The sequence below is a fragment of the Biomphalaria glabrata genome, chromosome 6 (assembly GCF_947242115.1).
Source record: "Biomphalaria glabrata chromosome 6, xgBioGlab47.1, whole genome shotgun sequence".
Classification (NCBI taxonomy): Eukaryota; Metazoa; Mollusca; class Gastropoda; family Planorbidae; genus Biomphalaria; species Biomphalaria glabrata.
In genome coordinates, this window is record NC_074716.1 from 3334516 (window position 1) to 3349180 (window position 14665).

The 14665-nt window shown below is 33.8% G+C and overlaps 2 protein-coding genes across 3 annotated transcripts in view; both read left to right on the forward strand.

Annotated features, from left to right (window-relative positions):
- The window catches only part of LOC106061980 (proteasomal ATPase-associated factor 1-like), a 164626-nt gene that overhangs the window by 118745 nt on the left and 31216 nt on the right, over positions 1-14665 (forward strand). The window lies entirely within an intron of this gene.
- LOC106065397 (coatomer subunit beta-like) lies at positions 235-14597 on the forward strand. Of its 2 annotated transcripts, XM_056034079.1 has the most exons (25): positions 235-380; positions 1972-2081; positions 2337-2566; positions 2855-3024; positions 3134-3248; positions 3438-3530; positions 4227-4364; positions 4709-4828; positions 4958-5065; positions 5173-5316; positions 5436-5581; positions 5993-6089; positions 6601-6655; positions 6873-6972; positions 7276-7396; positions 7495-7566; positions 7695-7850; positions 7985-8074; positions 8186-8272; positions 8948-9092; positions 9683-9802; positions 10409-10644; positions 11255-11299; positions 12889-13044; positions 13766-14597. In XM_056034079.1, exons 2-25 carry the CDS (start codon positions 1988-1990, stop codon positions 13835-13837), a joined length of 2910 nt encoding a protein of 969 aa, XP_055890054.1. In that variant the 5' UTR covers positions 235-380; positions 1972-1987; the 3' UTR covers positions 13838-14597. The 2 variants fall into 2 exon arrangements, with proteins under 2 accessions (XP_055890054.1, XP_055890055.1); XM_056034080.1 differs by lacking the exon at positions 11255-11299.

Here is a 14665-nt window from a genome sequence, read left to right on the forward strand (position 1 = left end):
AATGTGTGGGAAAACATTCAGGAAATTGATATTAATTTTTAATGTTTTAAGGTCAAAGGGCATTTCGTTTTTGCCAGAACGTACTTCTCATGTACTCAATATATAGATGTAGATCTATATAGGATATATTTTTATTATCATTTTTTTTTATAGGTAACAAATAATTTGACTTGTATATCTATACATTAAGATAAATAATCTGCACTATTGGGGAATTTCTTTCTAAACATCTTAAAGATCTCTTTTTTTTTTTTAAACAAGAGCATTAAAATTAAAATAATAAAAAACTGAAATCTAGTAAAAAAAAAAAAAAAAATTATACCGGAAGTAGATACTTGGCAGTAGTCAAGATTGACGTATACAGACTAACAAAACTAAAAGTAAGAATAAGAATTGTAGATATGTTAGATAAGATAGCACTAACAATGAAATCATTCATGCTTCCTTCTAGATCTACCTTAATCTCTTCTAAGATGTATCACTTATTCAATTCTAATTCTATCCTCTAATCACTATCATCTATGATCTTATTCTTAGACGCTCTTAGTAGTCTTAGTCTTAGTCTTACAGTCAGTAGTACACTGAACACTCTTTAAGTCTCTTACTACTTACTGACTTACTCTTACACTCTTACTAGTCTTAGGACTCTTAGTAATAGTTACTTAGCTAGCAATGCCAAGTAGCATGATCTGCCATGTCATTAGACTAGTGACTAGTCAAGTCATCATTACTACATTAAACTCATTACTGAGTGATTAGTCTAGTCTAGAATGTCTAGATCATCATGATGATCATCATCTTATTTAATTCTTGATTCTTAGTAAAATCTTAGTATCAATAGTAGTATCATAACTTAAGTCAAGTATGAAGTAATTCAAGTATGCCGTAGCTGCCGTAGGTGTAGCCACATAGATTTGTCATATGATTAGATCATTAGTGATACAGATACAATACATAAATACATTGATAGTCTAGACTAGTCTAGATTTAGATCTATATAAAAATATATGATCATACACTGATAGTGATAGTCAGATAATAGTGATACTCAGACTGGGTATAGCCATAGGCATAGGTGTATTATATAAAGGATAAATTTATTGTTCATTGTTGTAAAGTGTAACACTGTGACTGTAATCCCTTCACTGACTTCACTTCACTCTAGGACTCTAGCTAGTGACTCTAGTCACAGTCTAGTGACACTATCACTACTAGTCGACTCTACTAGACGACTAGCATATTCTAAGTTTAATTTTACTAGTCTAAGAGTCTAGCTAGATCTACTAAGTCCTCTAAGTCTACAAGTACATCATTTATAGTTTATTAGTTTATTTATTTAATGCCAATATAATCTATTTGTAGAAACAGACAGAAATAAATCTATTTAGATAGATATTAGATCTATAAATTAATTATTATAAAATGTAATAATCTGACATTTTCAACTACATGTATTCTCTCTCTCTTTTAATTCCCATCCATGGACCCTCTTCTTGTTTTCATAATTTGGATGTTCATTTTGTTGCACCTTAACACCCAAAGATTAAGACTAAGTGCAGTATTTCACATGACCAAACAAACCCAGTTGGGACCTGCATATTTTGCCACGTCTAATTCAGACCAAACTATTGTTCATGGGGATGTACTTAAATTTTCTTTTTGTTTTCTGTACCTGTCTTTGGCAAAGGCCCTTCTTTGGGTCTCAAATGTGTGTCCCACAAAAGTGAAAGCTCTGTAGCAGTTTCTTTCAGAGGCCATCTACTTCTAGCCGTGCCATTTAGAGCAAAATGGCAACTGATTTTATCTTTATAATGTGACCTCACTGTGTTATAGTCGCAACATCTAGCTCTGTATTTCAAATTTCTGCATTAATGAATTAAATTTTGGATACAGACTATAATATGTACTATATAATAAAATTTATATAAATTACCTTATAAGATAATTTACTGAAATATCTTTTATGTGCAGACTTACCACTCACAAAATGACATCCATAGCAGAACAACCATGCTACACGCTTATCAATGTCCCCATGGATGCAGAGCCGCCTTCAGAAATGCAGCTAAAGCAGGACCTAGGTAATAACAACTTTTATTATCCATCAGGACATTGGTTTTATAATGTTCTTGTGTTTACTTGTTTTTGTTGTCTGAATAGAACTTTTGCTGCTTAAAAATAAAACTATTTGTCCTTTTAATTATCATTCCCATAGTTCTATGTAATTCTCTTTCCTATAGTTCTATCTAATTCTCATTCCTATAGTTTTACATCTCATTCCTGAAGTTTTAATTCTCATTCCTATAGTTCTAATTCTCATTGTATTATGATTCCAGAAAAGGGGGATGCTGCTACTAAAATAGAAGCTCTCAAGAAAGTCATCCAGATGATCTTGAATGGAGAAAAGATGCCATCTTTACTCATGACAATTATTCGATTTGTGATGCCCATGCAGGATCACCTGCTGAAGAAACTGTTGCTTGTTTTCTGGGAAGTTGTGCCTAAGTACACCCCTGAAGGAAAGTTGTTACAAGAGTTTATATTGGTCTGCGATGCTTACAGAAAGGTACATGTGATTTGAGGCTGTTTTAGTGCGTTTCTTATAAGGTTTAGTAAGATAAATATTTGTAGACTAACTGAAAGCCTAAAATAATTGTACACAATCAGATAGTGTATTGGTATCAACTTTGTTATCAATAGTTTTGTAGCATCTTTATGAGAAAATTTTCTCAAAATAAATTTCTGTATATGTGTGTTTTATTCCAAATCATTTATGACATTCATAGCTAACTCTTATTAGTTTTCTGGTAGTATGCAGCATTATTATTAATTTTTTTTTTTTTTAACCCAATAGGATCTCCAACATCCGAATGAGTTTATCAGAGGCTCCACACTTCGTTTTTTGTGTAAACTCAAAGAGCCAGAATTGATTGAGCCTCTAATGCCAGCAATAAGACAGTGCTTGGAGCACCGACATTCATATGTTAGGCGCAATGCTGTGTTAGCAATTTACACCATCTTTAGGTAATTTGTGCTCACTCAAGAATGTCGTGCTTATTTTTAAATTTTTAAAGTTTTTGTCACAACTTTCTCCCATGTTGCTTCAAATTGAATGTTTTTTTATAATCTCCAGGAATTTTGAGTTCCTAATCCCTGATGCCCCAGAACTCATTCACAACTTTCTTGAAGGAGAGCAGGACATGTCTTGCAAACGCAATGCCTTTATGATGTTGATACATGCAGACCAGGTAACCATTGTAAATTCTTCCATTCTGTGTTCATTTAGAAAAAAGGAATAATAGAAAAAAATGGTAATGTAATGTAATGGTGTCAGTTGTAGTCCAACTGAATTTCCATTAGATTGGACGATTAAAAATGATCTTATCATTTGTTACGTTGTTTGAAAGGATAAACATTCTGTTTGTTTTGCTCTTCAGGAGAGAGCCTTGAACTACCTGAGTAGCTGTATTGATCAGGTGACTTCATTTGGAGATATCCTTCAACTTGTTATTGTGGAGTTGATTTACAAGGTAGGTAAAAACTTCTTTCAGACCTTAGGCCAGTTGATGCAAAGGGCACCCGTTTTTATGGCCGACTGTTAATTAAATAATTTTTTTTTATTTGTATAAACTTTACTTTGTGTTATAGAAAAAGAGCATGCATTCCTCTTTAATTCTAGACCAAATAAAACACTTTCTGATAACAAACGAGAAAGTTATTCAAACTTAATCATAACAGGGGAGAATACTAATGAGAAAATGAAGAATTCCACCAGAATGTGGAAAATAATTACAAAGAGAAAGGGTTAATTCCCAAAATAAAAAATCCTAGTCTTCACAGAGATTAGAACTTGAGACCATTTGGCTTAGAAGCCAAGTGCTTTACCACTCAGCTACCATGCACCACTTAGGTTGACAGTGCATGTAGTATTAAGCTTCATTTATTATACGGAAATGTGAATATCCTGAAGGAAGGAAGACTACATTTATCACTTTTGTGGACTTACTGAACTTATTTGTTCACTTTAAATGTATGTGTCATTAGGCAGTAAGGTTGTCCATGAGAGAGACCTATTTATTGTACTTTACTGTTATGTGTTATTTGACTTGAAAGTTTGCCATGACTTATCTATTGTATCAACGTTACTGTTATGTTATTTGACTTGAAGGTTTTCCATGACTTATCTGTTGTATTTACTTTACTGTTATGTGTTATTTGACTTGAAGGTTTGCCATGCCAACCCAGGAGAGAGAGCTAGATTTATCCGTTGCATTTACAACTTGCTCAACTCATCTAGTCCTGCTGTGAGGTATGAAGCTGCTGGCACGTTGGTCACCCTGTCCAGTGCACCTACTGCTATCAAGGTAGGAAACTCCTGTTTAATACCTAAACATATAGGATTATAATAAACTTTGTATTTTCAAATTATAGTTCTATCAGTCTAGTGGCGTCAAATATAAAATAAATATAGATATCAATATTTTCACTTCAATTTATCCCAAGAAAAATAGTTTTCACATTCCCAGTTCAGAGCTTCTTATTTGTAGTCCTTTATCAAAGCCTGCCAGTGTCCTCGACCAACCCAAACAGTTAGAATGAAGAGATTTTCTAATTTGTTCTATTATTTCTTCATTTCTTACTTACCAAAGCCTTAGCTATGGTTCCCTAAAAAATGTGGGTGTTTGAAAAGGTTGTCTTTGCTTTCCAGGCTGCTGCCTCTTGTTATATTGAGTTGATTGTGAAAGAAAGTGATAACAATGTCAAGCTGATTGTACTGGATCGTCTCATTGCTCTCAAGGAAGTTCCTGCTCACGAGAAAGTTCTGCAGGTAAAAAGTTTTTTCTAGAACATGCTCCAATTTTACTGTTTTATTTTATTTGACCACTGTTTTACTGTTTGGGAGGCATTGTACTCAAGTTTTAACTTTTAGTTCTGTGTTGATTGAAATATTCTTCAGGAACTAGTTATGGACATTCTGCGAGTGTTGAGCTCTCCAGATCAAGAAGTTCGTAAGAAGACCCTTAACTTGGCCCTTGACCTTGTTACATCTCGTAATATAGAAGAGGTAAATTTATTATAACCTAAACTTATCACAAATGTTTATTCTGATGATTATTCATTAGATAAGTAGATAAGTTTCAGCATAAACTCATCTTCCATTTGTTTCCCCAGATGGTACTAGTACTCAAGAAAGAAGTAGTGAAGACTAACAATGTTGAACATGAAGACACTGGGAAATACAGACAGTTACTGGTTCGAACCTTGCACCAATGCAGTGTCAAGTTCCCAGATGTTGCTTCCACTATCATTCCTGTTGTAAGTTTCATACTTACGTTTTTAAAATCATGCTTTTGACATTGACAACAATCTCTTTACTAAATATTTTTCTGCAAACAATGGTTGCTGTTATATTCCGATGTCTTTTCATTTTTCAGTTAATGGAATTTTTAGGCGACAACAATGAACTGGCTGCGGCTGATGTGCTGGTGTTTGTCCGGGAGGCAGTTCAGCGTTTTGATCAACTGCGACCTTTGGTCATCAGCAAATTGTTGGATGTATTCAGCACCATCAAAGCCATGAAGTAATTTCTTGTCCTTTGAAGATTTAAGGCATAGGATTTATCAACATCAATATGTATGGATTATAAGCGTGTGTTAACTCTCTTAGTGGCTCAGTAAAATCTGGTGAAAGGGTGTCTAATTATGCCTTACAATATTCCTATTCCTGGTGGCAATAATTTCAGATCTGCAACAGCTTGGGGTTAGGGCGTGGAGACGAAAGGCCCAGGAGAGATCTCAATGGAAGGATGTGTGGAAGCAGGCCAGAGCCCTCCATGGGCTGTAGTGCCACTGGGATGGATGGATGGTGGCAAAATTTACATTTTTCTTGCTTCTTTTATATGGTTGTTGTAGTTGTCATTTTGTGTGTGTAACAATATATATGTGTGTGTGTGTGTAACATACTGACCTTTGCCCCTTGTTTTTCTTTTTAGAATTCACAGAGCTGCTCTCTGGATCCTTGGAGAGTATTGTACTTCATCAGATGATATACAAAGTGTCATGACTCTTATACGCCAGTCACTCGGAGAGGTAAATTAGAACTATCTCTGTACACTAAACTTGAATTAGCATTTTATTGAGAATGAAAAGTAGACACTTTCCTTTAAGGTCTTTGGGAGTAAGGTGCAGATGATGTTAAGTCAATCTGTTAGCTCTTTGTAGAATATAAACTTTAACTTGCTTTAAGGCAGTGTTTTCCAAACTGTTCCCCGGAACCCTAGTGTTCCATGAGGCCTGAATACTTCTTCCACAAACTAGTTAATTAATTAACTAGTAGGCCACCAAGAATTAATCTCTCTAAAAAATAAGTTCCTCTAAATACTCAGAATGTGCAAAGTGTTCTTTCAAAGAAAAAGATTGGGAAACACTGCTTTAAAGAAATAAAATTATTCTTTAGAGACCTTCAATATCAGACAAATTATAAGTTACTCTTTAATTAGTTGCCAGAATGTACTAGTGAAATTACATGCTCATATTTGATGTTTTTGATAATGTTCTCTGCTGTAATGTTGTTGGTCTATGTATTGTTCTGTGTCCACAGATTCCAATAGTTGATGATGAAATGAAGAAAGCTGCTGGTGAAGTTAAAGATGATGGTAGGTTGACTCTTGTCAAAAGATTGTTGTCACCAAAACTTAATTTTTAGCGGTTGAAGCTGATCATCTTAAAACTAGAATCCTTTTGGTTTGCAATTAGTGTGCATTACAAATACTTAAGATGAGTGTGCTAGACTAAGGAGCAATTCATTTTTTCAAGTCAAATTTGATATGTAGCAATGTGTTAGCTTGCAAATCATATAATTTTTTTTTTCAGAGCTCCAATCTGGCGGTTCTGTCCAGAGACTTGTAACAGCCGATGGAACTTATGCTACCCAGAGTGCTTTTAGTACGAGAACTACCGTTAAAAAAGAAGTGTAAGTGTTTCAGTTTATTTAATCTCTCTAATCTTATAGTGTCTTGATTTTTTTTTTTAATCTCTCTAATCTTATAGTGTCTTTTGATTTATTTTTTTTTAATCTCTCTAATCTTATAGTGTCTTTTGATTTTTTTCTTTTTTAATCTCTCTAATCTTATATTATCTTGATTTTTTTTTTAATCTCTCTAATCTTATAGTGTCTTGAATTTTTTCTTTTTAATCTCTCTAATCTTATAATGTCTTGATTTTTTTGCAATGTCTTTATGTTTTTAACTTTAAGTCGTTCTTTTTCTGTAAATAGGCCCCCATTGCGTAAAGACATGATGGATGGAGATTTTTTCATTGGTGCTGCCCTGGCCACTACGCTGACCAAATTGGCTCTCAAGTACACTAACATAACTCAAGACAAGAAAAGGCAAAATGTAAGATGTGAAGCTTTTATGTGTTTTAGTAAATTTAGTGTTTTTGTTTTAAAACAAGACTTGTAATCACTCTTTTTTTTTTACTTCTCCAAACACAGGCTTTTGTTGCAGAAGCTATGCTTATTATGGCTACCATAATCCATTTAGGCAAGTCTGGCTTGCCAACTAAGGTTTGTTTACAGATATCTGTTGTAAAGTTATTGAAAGACTTGAAATTGGTATGCATATTGATGAATTTTTTAAAGTGTTATGCCTGCTAATAATGCCTAATATTAACAAAGTCCTTGTGTCCCCCCAGCCAATAACTGATGATGATGTGGATAGAATTGCTGTATGCCTCAGAGTGTTGGCTGAGAAGTCAGACCTCATGGTAGAAATCTTCAACACTGCATGCAGAGGCTCTCTCTCGTTGATGTTGGCTGCTAAGATCGAAGAAGAGAAACAACTTCAAGCGGTATTTTTTTTTTGTTTGTTTGGGTTCCAATAACTATGCACCTAAATCACTATGGTTAAACATATAAACTGGGATTTAAAATTAACATAAACACTCGGACAAAGGCTACAAAATGACTTATTCTTATTTGACAGGCTGCCGAGCGTAAAATTGTGAAAGTCCATGCTGATGACCCGATATCCTTTGTTCAGTTGATCAACAGAAGTGACCAGGGGGCTGGGGAGGTAAGAGATTTGTGTGGCTGACACGAAGTGAAGACGTAGAAATTAGTAATTAGAATTTGTATTCATCATCAAAGATGACCTGAACTTTTTTTTTTTTTTTCCTATTTTCAGAATTTGTTTGAACTGACCCTCTCCCAGGCCCTTGGTATGAATGCCAAGAAAGACTCTGACCCATTGGGCTCTTCCAAGCTAAACAAGGTGAGAATAGGATTTTTCAAGTTTTTTACAAAGCTTATATCAACTCACTCTGTCTGGTTCAAAAGTTTATACATGTTATTTCTCCTACGCCTGTTCTCGGATGAAGTTGAAACCTTGCACAATTATTCATTGGCATAGACATCAATCAATTATAAAAAAAAACCAATTTGTCAATTAACTCTTTCTCTCCTAACTGACGATACCAACGTTGATTCCACCAGAATGTGGTAAATAATTACAGAGAGAAAGAGTTACGTACTGGTAATTAATTATTTTCTTTAATTATTCGGTATTCACAGATACGGCTAAATATGTAGGGCTTCGTCCCTTAGAGAATAAACGTTATTTCTCCCACACCCCTTCTCAAGTTGAAACTTTAAAATAATATTTATTGTGCCTAACAAAGCAGGAATCAATTACAAAATTAACCATTTAGTCAATCGATTATTGATAATTATTTTTTTATATGAAGCATTGGAAATAACTTCTGAATGATTGAAATATAGATCTAAGTGCAGAGCTCTTCCCCTTAGATGAGCTTTGGTTTGTAAAAAAAAATAGTTGTTGTTTTTGTATGGGACGTATTTTGTAAAATAATTCTTTATAAAGCCTTTTTTTATGTTCAGTTATGGCAGAAGTCGATATTGAATCTAATTGCTGTGTTCGTATCCATAGGTGTCACAGTTGACTGGTTTCTCTGATCCTGTCTATGCTGAGGCTTATGTTAATGTCAATCAGTATGACATAGTGCTGGATGTTCTCATTGTTAACCAGACTGCTGATTGCCTACAGAATCTCACACTAGAACTGGCCACTTTAGGTAACTACACAACAATTCAGGTGATATCCAACAAATAGTTGCCGAATTAGTTACATTGAAATTTTTGTAACAAACCTTGAATATGTTTGTTGGATACGTATATATGTATATATTGTTATGGCACGATTAGGAATTAGTTTTTTTTTTTTTTTCAGAAATAGGGTAAATTTTAACTTAAAGACAATGACATGACTAGTAAAAAAAAAATAGACTAGGTTTTGAGGGGGGATAGCAAAATATCAATTGATGTAAACATATTACTTTCGGGATGGCTTTGAGATAGGAAGCTTGTTATAAACTTTATAAATGTATAACAAACATATTCAAGGTTGTTACAAAAGCCTTAGGTAACCAATTTCTATGTAGGTAATTAGGCAGAAAAAGCTAAGTTGGAAAGCTTTATAAGCTATAAATCTAGCATTGTTTTAAATGGGTAGTTGAATATTTTGTTCTCAATCTGCTGGGCCTTTAATACTTCAACATGTAACACTTAACTCCATTGGGGGAAGCTTTCAAAAAAAAAAAAAAGGCTGTTGTCTCTAAACACACTGTTTGAGTTTTTTCTTATGGTGCTGTATGTTTGATTACAGGAGATTTGAAACTTGTTGAGAAGCCTCAACCTTTGACCCTGGCTCCACATGATTTTTGTAACATTAAGGCCAATGTGAAGGTTACGTCCACAGAGAATGGCATTATTTTTGGAAATATTGGTAAGTTTTCTCCTCACAGTCTGTTTGTATCCTCAATTCACTTGATGCTATTCAACTACAAATATTTCTCAAAAGTTGAATGTTTATAGCAGTATACACATTTCCTTGTTATCCCAATAGTTTTAATTCCTACTTATACTTAAATAGTACCGACAGTGGCATAGCTAGGAATTTTGCATTCATTTGGGGGCCCGGGGGGGGGGTGGCTTGATTTCTTTAGGGGCCACTGCATTTTTTCGTAATAACTTTTTTTGGACCCTTTTCAAGTGGGTGCTTGGGGAGGGTGTCTAATTCTCCCCCTTCCTTCCCCCACCCTATCTACACCTCTGTGTACTGCTGTGATCATGTATCATGTTTTATGATTTTATTTTGTCTAGTCTTTGACATCATTTGGGGGGCCAGGGGGCTTGATTTCTTTGGGGGCCACTGTATTTTGTGTAATATTTGATATTTAATGTAAAAAAAAAAACAATCGTTTGGGGGCCCTTCTCAAGTGGGGGCCTTGGGGGGGGTCTAATTCTCCTACCCCGCACCCCACCCTAGCTACGCCTCTGAGTACTGCTGTGATCAGCTTGTATCATATTTTATCATTTTATTTTTGTCTAGTCTATGATGTGACTGGAGCTCAAAGCGACCGTAATGTAGTTGTGTTGAATGACATACACATTGACATTATGGACTACATCGTGCCAGCCTCCTGCACCGACACAGAGTTCCGCCAGATGTGGGCAGAGTTTGAGTGGGAGAACAAAGTGACAGTGAACACCAACATCTTGGACCTGAAAGAGTATCTGGAACATGTCATGTCTTGTACCAACATGAAGTGTTTAACTCCAGAGAAGGTCAGAGTTCACTTCACATTTTTTTTTTCTAATTTTATAATTTAAAAAAAAAACAACAACAGTTCAATTGTCTGCTAAGATAATCTTCTGCTCTGTATCTTTAGAAGTATCTTTGACATAGCTTTGACTTAATGGTCAAGGGAACATTATATTGATTTAATCTTAACTAACTTGAAACTGGTGAAAACAGATATAAAATTCAGCAATTAAAGTTAAAATTTTCACTATTTAGGTTTTGATTTATGATCATATTGGAGGGGGATGCACTTTAACTCTTTCATTTTGAATCTCTTATGATTGAAGAATCTGTTATGATTGAAGAATCTGTTATGATTGAAGAATCTCTTATGATTGAAGAAATGATTTACTACATCTATATTTCATTTTGCTCCAATGTAGAAATCAATTTGGCAGATTCTATACTAGTACTGGCCATTTTTACATTCAGGATATTACTGTAAAAAAAATTGATTAACTTGGTTTGAATACAGATTGTGTCCAAGGTTTGTAGAAAGTTCAGATTTCCTCTAAGTGCTAGGTTGCTTTCTAGGACATTTGTAGACATTAATCTCAGGGCAATAACTCTTTTTGATTGTCCATTATCTTGTAGGTAGATGAGTCAGAATTCAATCCACATTTGTTAATCAGATCACAGGTACTTCATAATACTGTCTCACCTGATCAATGCAATTAAAATACATTTTATTTGCCATCATGTAGTTACTGGCGACAGCATTCCTCTCTGCATGATGCAACAACCATGGCCTGTAGTTTGTTGGAATTTGATAGTAGTAATTATTATTTGACTTGTAAAGTTTTCATTTCATTCCAAATTTTCACATTCACCACATTTAATCATTTCCTGTTGTTTAATTATGTAGATGCATTTTTTTCCCCTGGTTCCTTTTTATTTGATCTTTAACAAAAGATTTATTTTTATTTTCATTGGGAAAAAAATGTTGATTGGCTTAAATTGCCCTATTTTTAAATAATTAAGTTTATTTCACAAAATGGGCAGCAGAAATACGTGTCACTTTCCAATTCTGCAACTAGTCAACAACATTGCTGTATACCGTATGTAGTGTATTCTTGACAATGTATAACTTTTGTAGTGTATTCTTGACAATGTATAACTTTTGTAGTGTATTCTTGACAATGTATAACTTTTGTAGTGTATTCTTGACAATGTGTACATTTGAGAAAGCAAAATAAAAATCAAGTTTTGGTTGTATTATTAGCTTTAATGAATGTAATCATTGATATAATCTAAACATTGTTTTTAAAGCCAACAAATATGTTGAGAGACATTCTAAAATGATCACTTCCGTACATACGAAATGTATAACTTTTACTATTTATGTTGATAAAAAAAACTTTAGCTTTCATAAAAAAAATTTTTTTTGTTTTTTTATAAAATTACATTATTTATAACTTTATTGTGACTAATTTTTTTTATTATATAAAACCCTAACTAAAAGAGAGATATCTGACAAGTTTGAGTGTGTTTTACTCTAGACAAAATCTACCACATAAATTTCTCACATGGGGAAAAGCTACTATTGAGATTGTGCTATCTGCCTGTCATGTTTAGATTTCAAAAACTAAGAGCGGTATTTAAAATCTGATTTTACCATCACCTTTGTGCTTGAAATTAATACAACCGCAACTCCTGGTCTCTCTATTAAGGGCTTCCTTTTTTTTTTCCAGTGTACATGGGGAATAAAAATTTGTATAAATAATTTTTTAAAGTAAAGTTGAAAAAGGCAGTTCATGTTACATGTGGTATTATCATCTCAATAACAGAATGTGCTTCAAAGATCTAATTTCATTACTGTCTTCATTGGCTAAAAATAGGTGCAATGGTTACTCATAAGCTGTAACATTCCCTTGTTGTTTATAAAATTAAGTTGACAAAAAATCTTTATTACTAAATCTTTCAATGATACCACTGGTCTCTCTGTGGTCAGTTTATGGTCACTGTTGGGAATACAATTTAGGTATGTGTTTATGTATAAGTTATGGCTTCATCTATTTGAAAACAATAAACTGACATGATTTTCAAAAACTGAAAAACTAGTTCTAGCCAGTGGATATATGTAGCTTAATTTATACACTGACAGATATAGGCTTACATGGGCTCTGCCTGGTGGTGTTTCTATGAGATTGTTACACTTTGTATTGATTGGCTGTACAAGCTGATATCATGTGAGATTGAGAAGTATCTAAGATTTCATTTATTTCCAGGCTCTGTCTGGTGACTGTGGTTTTATGGCAGCCAACATGTATGCCCGCTCCATCTTTGGGGAAGACGTCCTGGCTAACCTGAGCATTGAGAAACCATTACACTTGGGCAAAGATGCTTCTGTCCAGGGTCATGTACGCATTCGAGCTAAAAGTCAGGTAGGTGTTGATACTCTGTAGACCATGGTGCAAATAAACAGCTAGAAGTGAAAGTTTAACCTTTCATTATGTTGAAAGCTATTGTAACACAAAGAATATTTCATTAACACTTGGAGTTAGATTCTGTGAAAGATAACACAAGTGATCTCAATGCTGAATGCAAACTAAACCAAGCTGCCGAAGTTAGTATAAAGAATTTAGAATGTTACACAGTCTACTCAATAACATGAATTGAATACTTGACATTTGTTTAAGGAAAAAAAGTAGTTGGTCATTCTTGACCCAATGGCCCCCAAAACAAGTGAATTTTACATGGTCTTCCTTATGTGACTCGACGTTTAAAAATTATTTTTTTAATACAACTGGAACAGCTACTATATCATGTGTCTGTTTCATGCTGATAAGCCAAATATTACACTTGTATTTTATTTAACTTCAAAAAAAAAAAAGGAGTTCACATTTCAAACACAAAATGATGTCAAAACTTTTAGATGTTTGTATTTTCTCAACTACTTTAGTTCTAGCTACATTCCTCCCTATTCCCAAATTAACAAAACTCAAAGATGGCTCTTTTTGCATGGGTAGGACTGATTGTCTTGAGTAGTTTATATTTTATTGTCATTCACATGACACTCTTAATGGGATGTCATTAGTTGCTGTTCCAGTTGTAGAGACCACTTTAATTTACACTTGGATGAAAGCTGCTCGTATTTTCTAACAGGGCATGGCATTAAGTATGGGCGACAAGATCAACCTGTCTCAGAAGAAAGTAATCAAAGTTCTTGCTGGTTGAGGCCCTGTGGCTGACTCAAGTCCTACTAGAGATTTCATTTGATTAGGTTTTTTGGTTTACACTAATTGGCTGATGTCTTAGTTGCATCTGAATGATTGATACCTTAGAACTGTTTTTTTTAATTTCAGTGGTAACAACATATTTTCTTATGATAGGATTTACTCAACACTGTTTTTTTATATATAATGTTATAAAAGAAAAATGTCCTTACATAAAAGTAAAATATTCTAGAGAAGTTATCCAAATTCACAAAGCTGGTCTGAGGCTACATTGTAAAGTATTGGGAGCTGACTTTAAAAAAGGGTTGAGATCCCCTACCTGGGCATTGTCTATTATTCTAGACAAGTGCAGTATTTCACATGGCCACACAAACCCAGTTGCACCCTGCTTTTTTTTTTTTTTCCAACACCTAATTACTCAGAAGTCATGAGATCCCAAGTAGTAAAACTGGAACTGCTTTTATATTCCATAAAGTTAAATTTAGATCTCACTCTAAGTTCTATGTAGTTTTTGACTTGTGTTTCTAGTTGGTTCTAAGGATTTTATTTCTTACTTATCATTACCCTACAGCCATCATTTGTTTTGATATAGTTTTCTTATTAATGATACTTGAGTTATTTCATTCAATTTTTAATACTTCATATGACTAGAGAAACATTTACTTTGTTATTTATGGTTTTCCTGGTTATTGTCTGTTTTGTGTAAACACTTCCATCTTGTGCTGTTTTCATATTTACAAATAAACCCATGAAGCGTAAAAGTTGGTTTGCCTCTTTATCTGACAGCATATCAAATTGAATCATTCAGACACTAAGTCAAATAATTGTA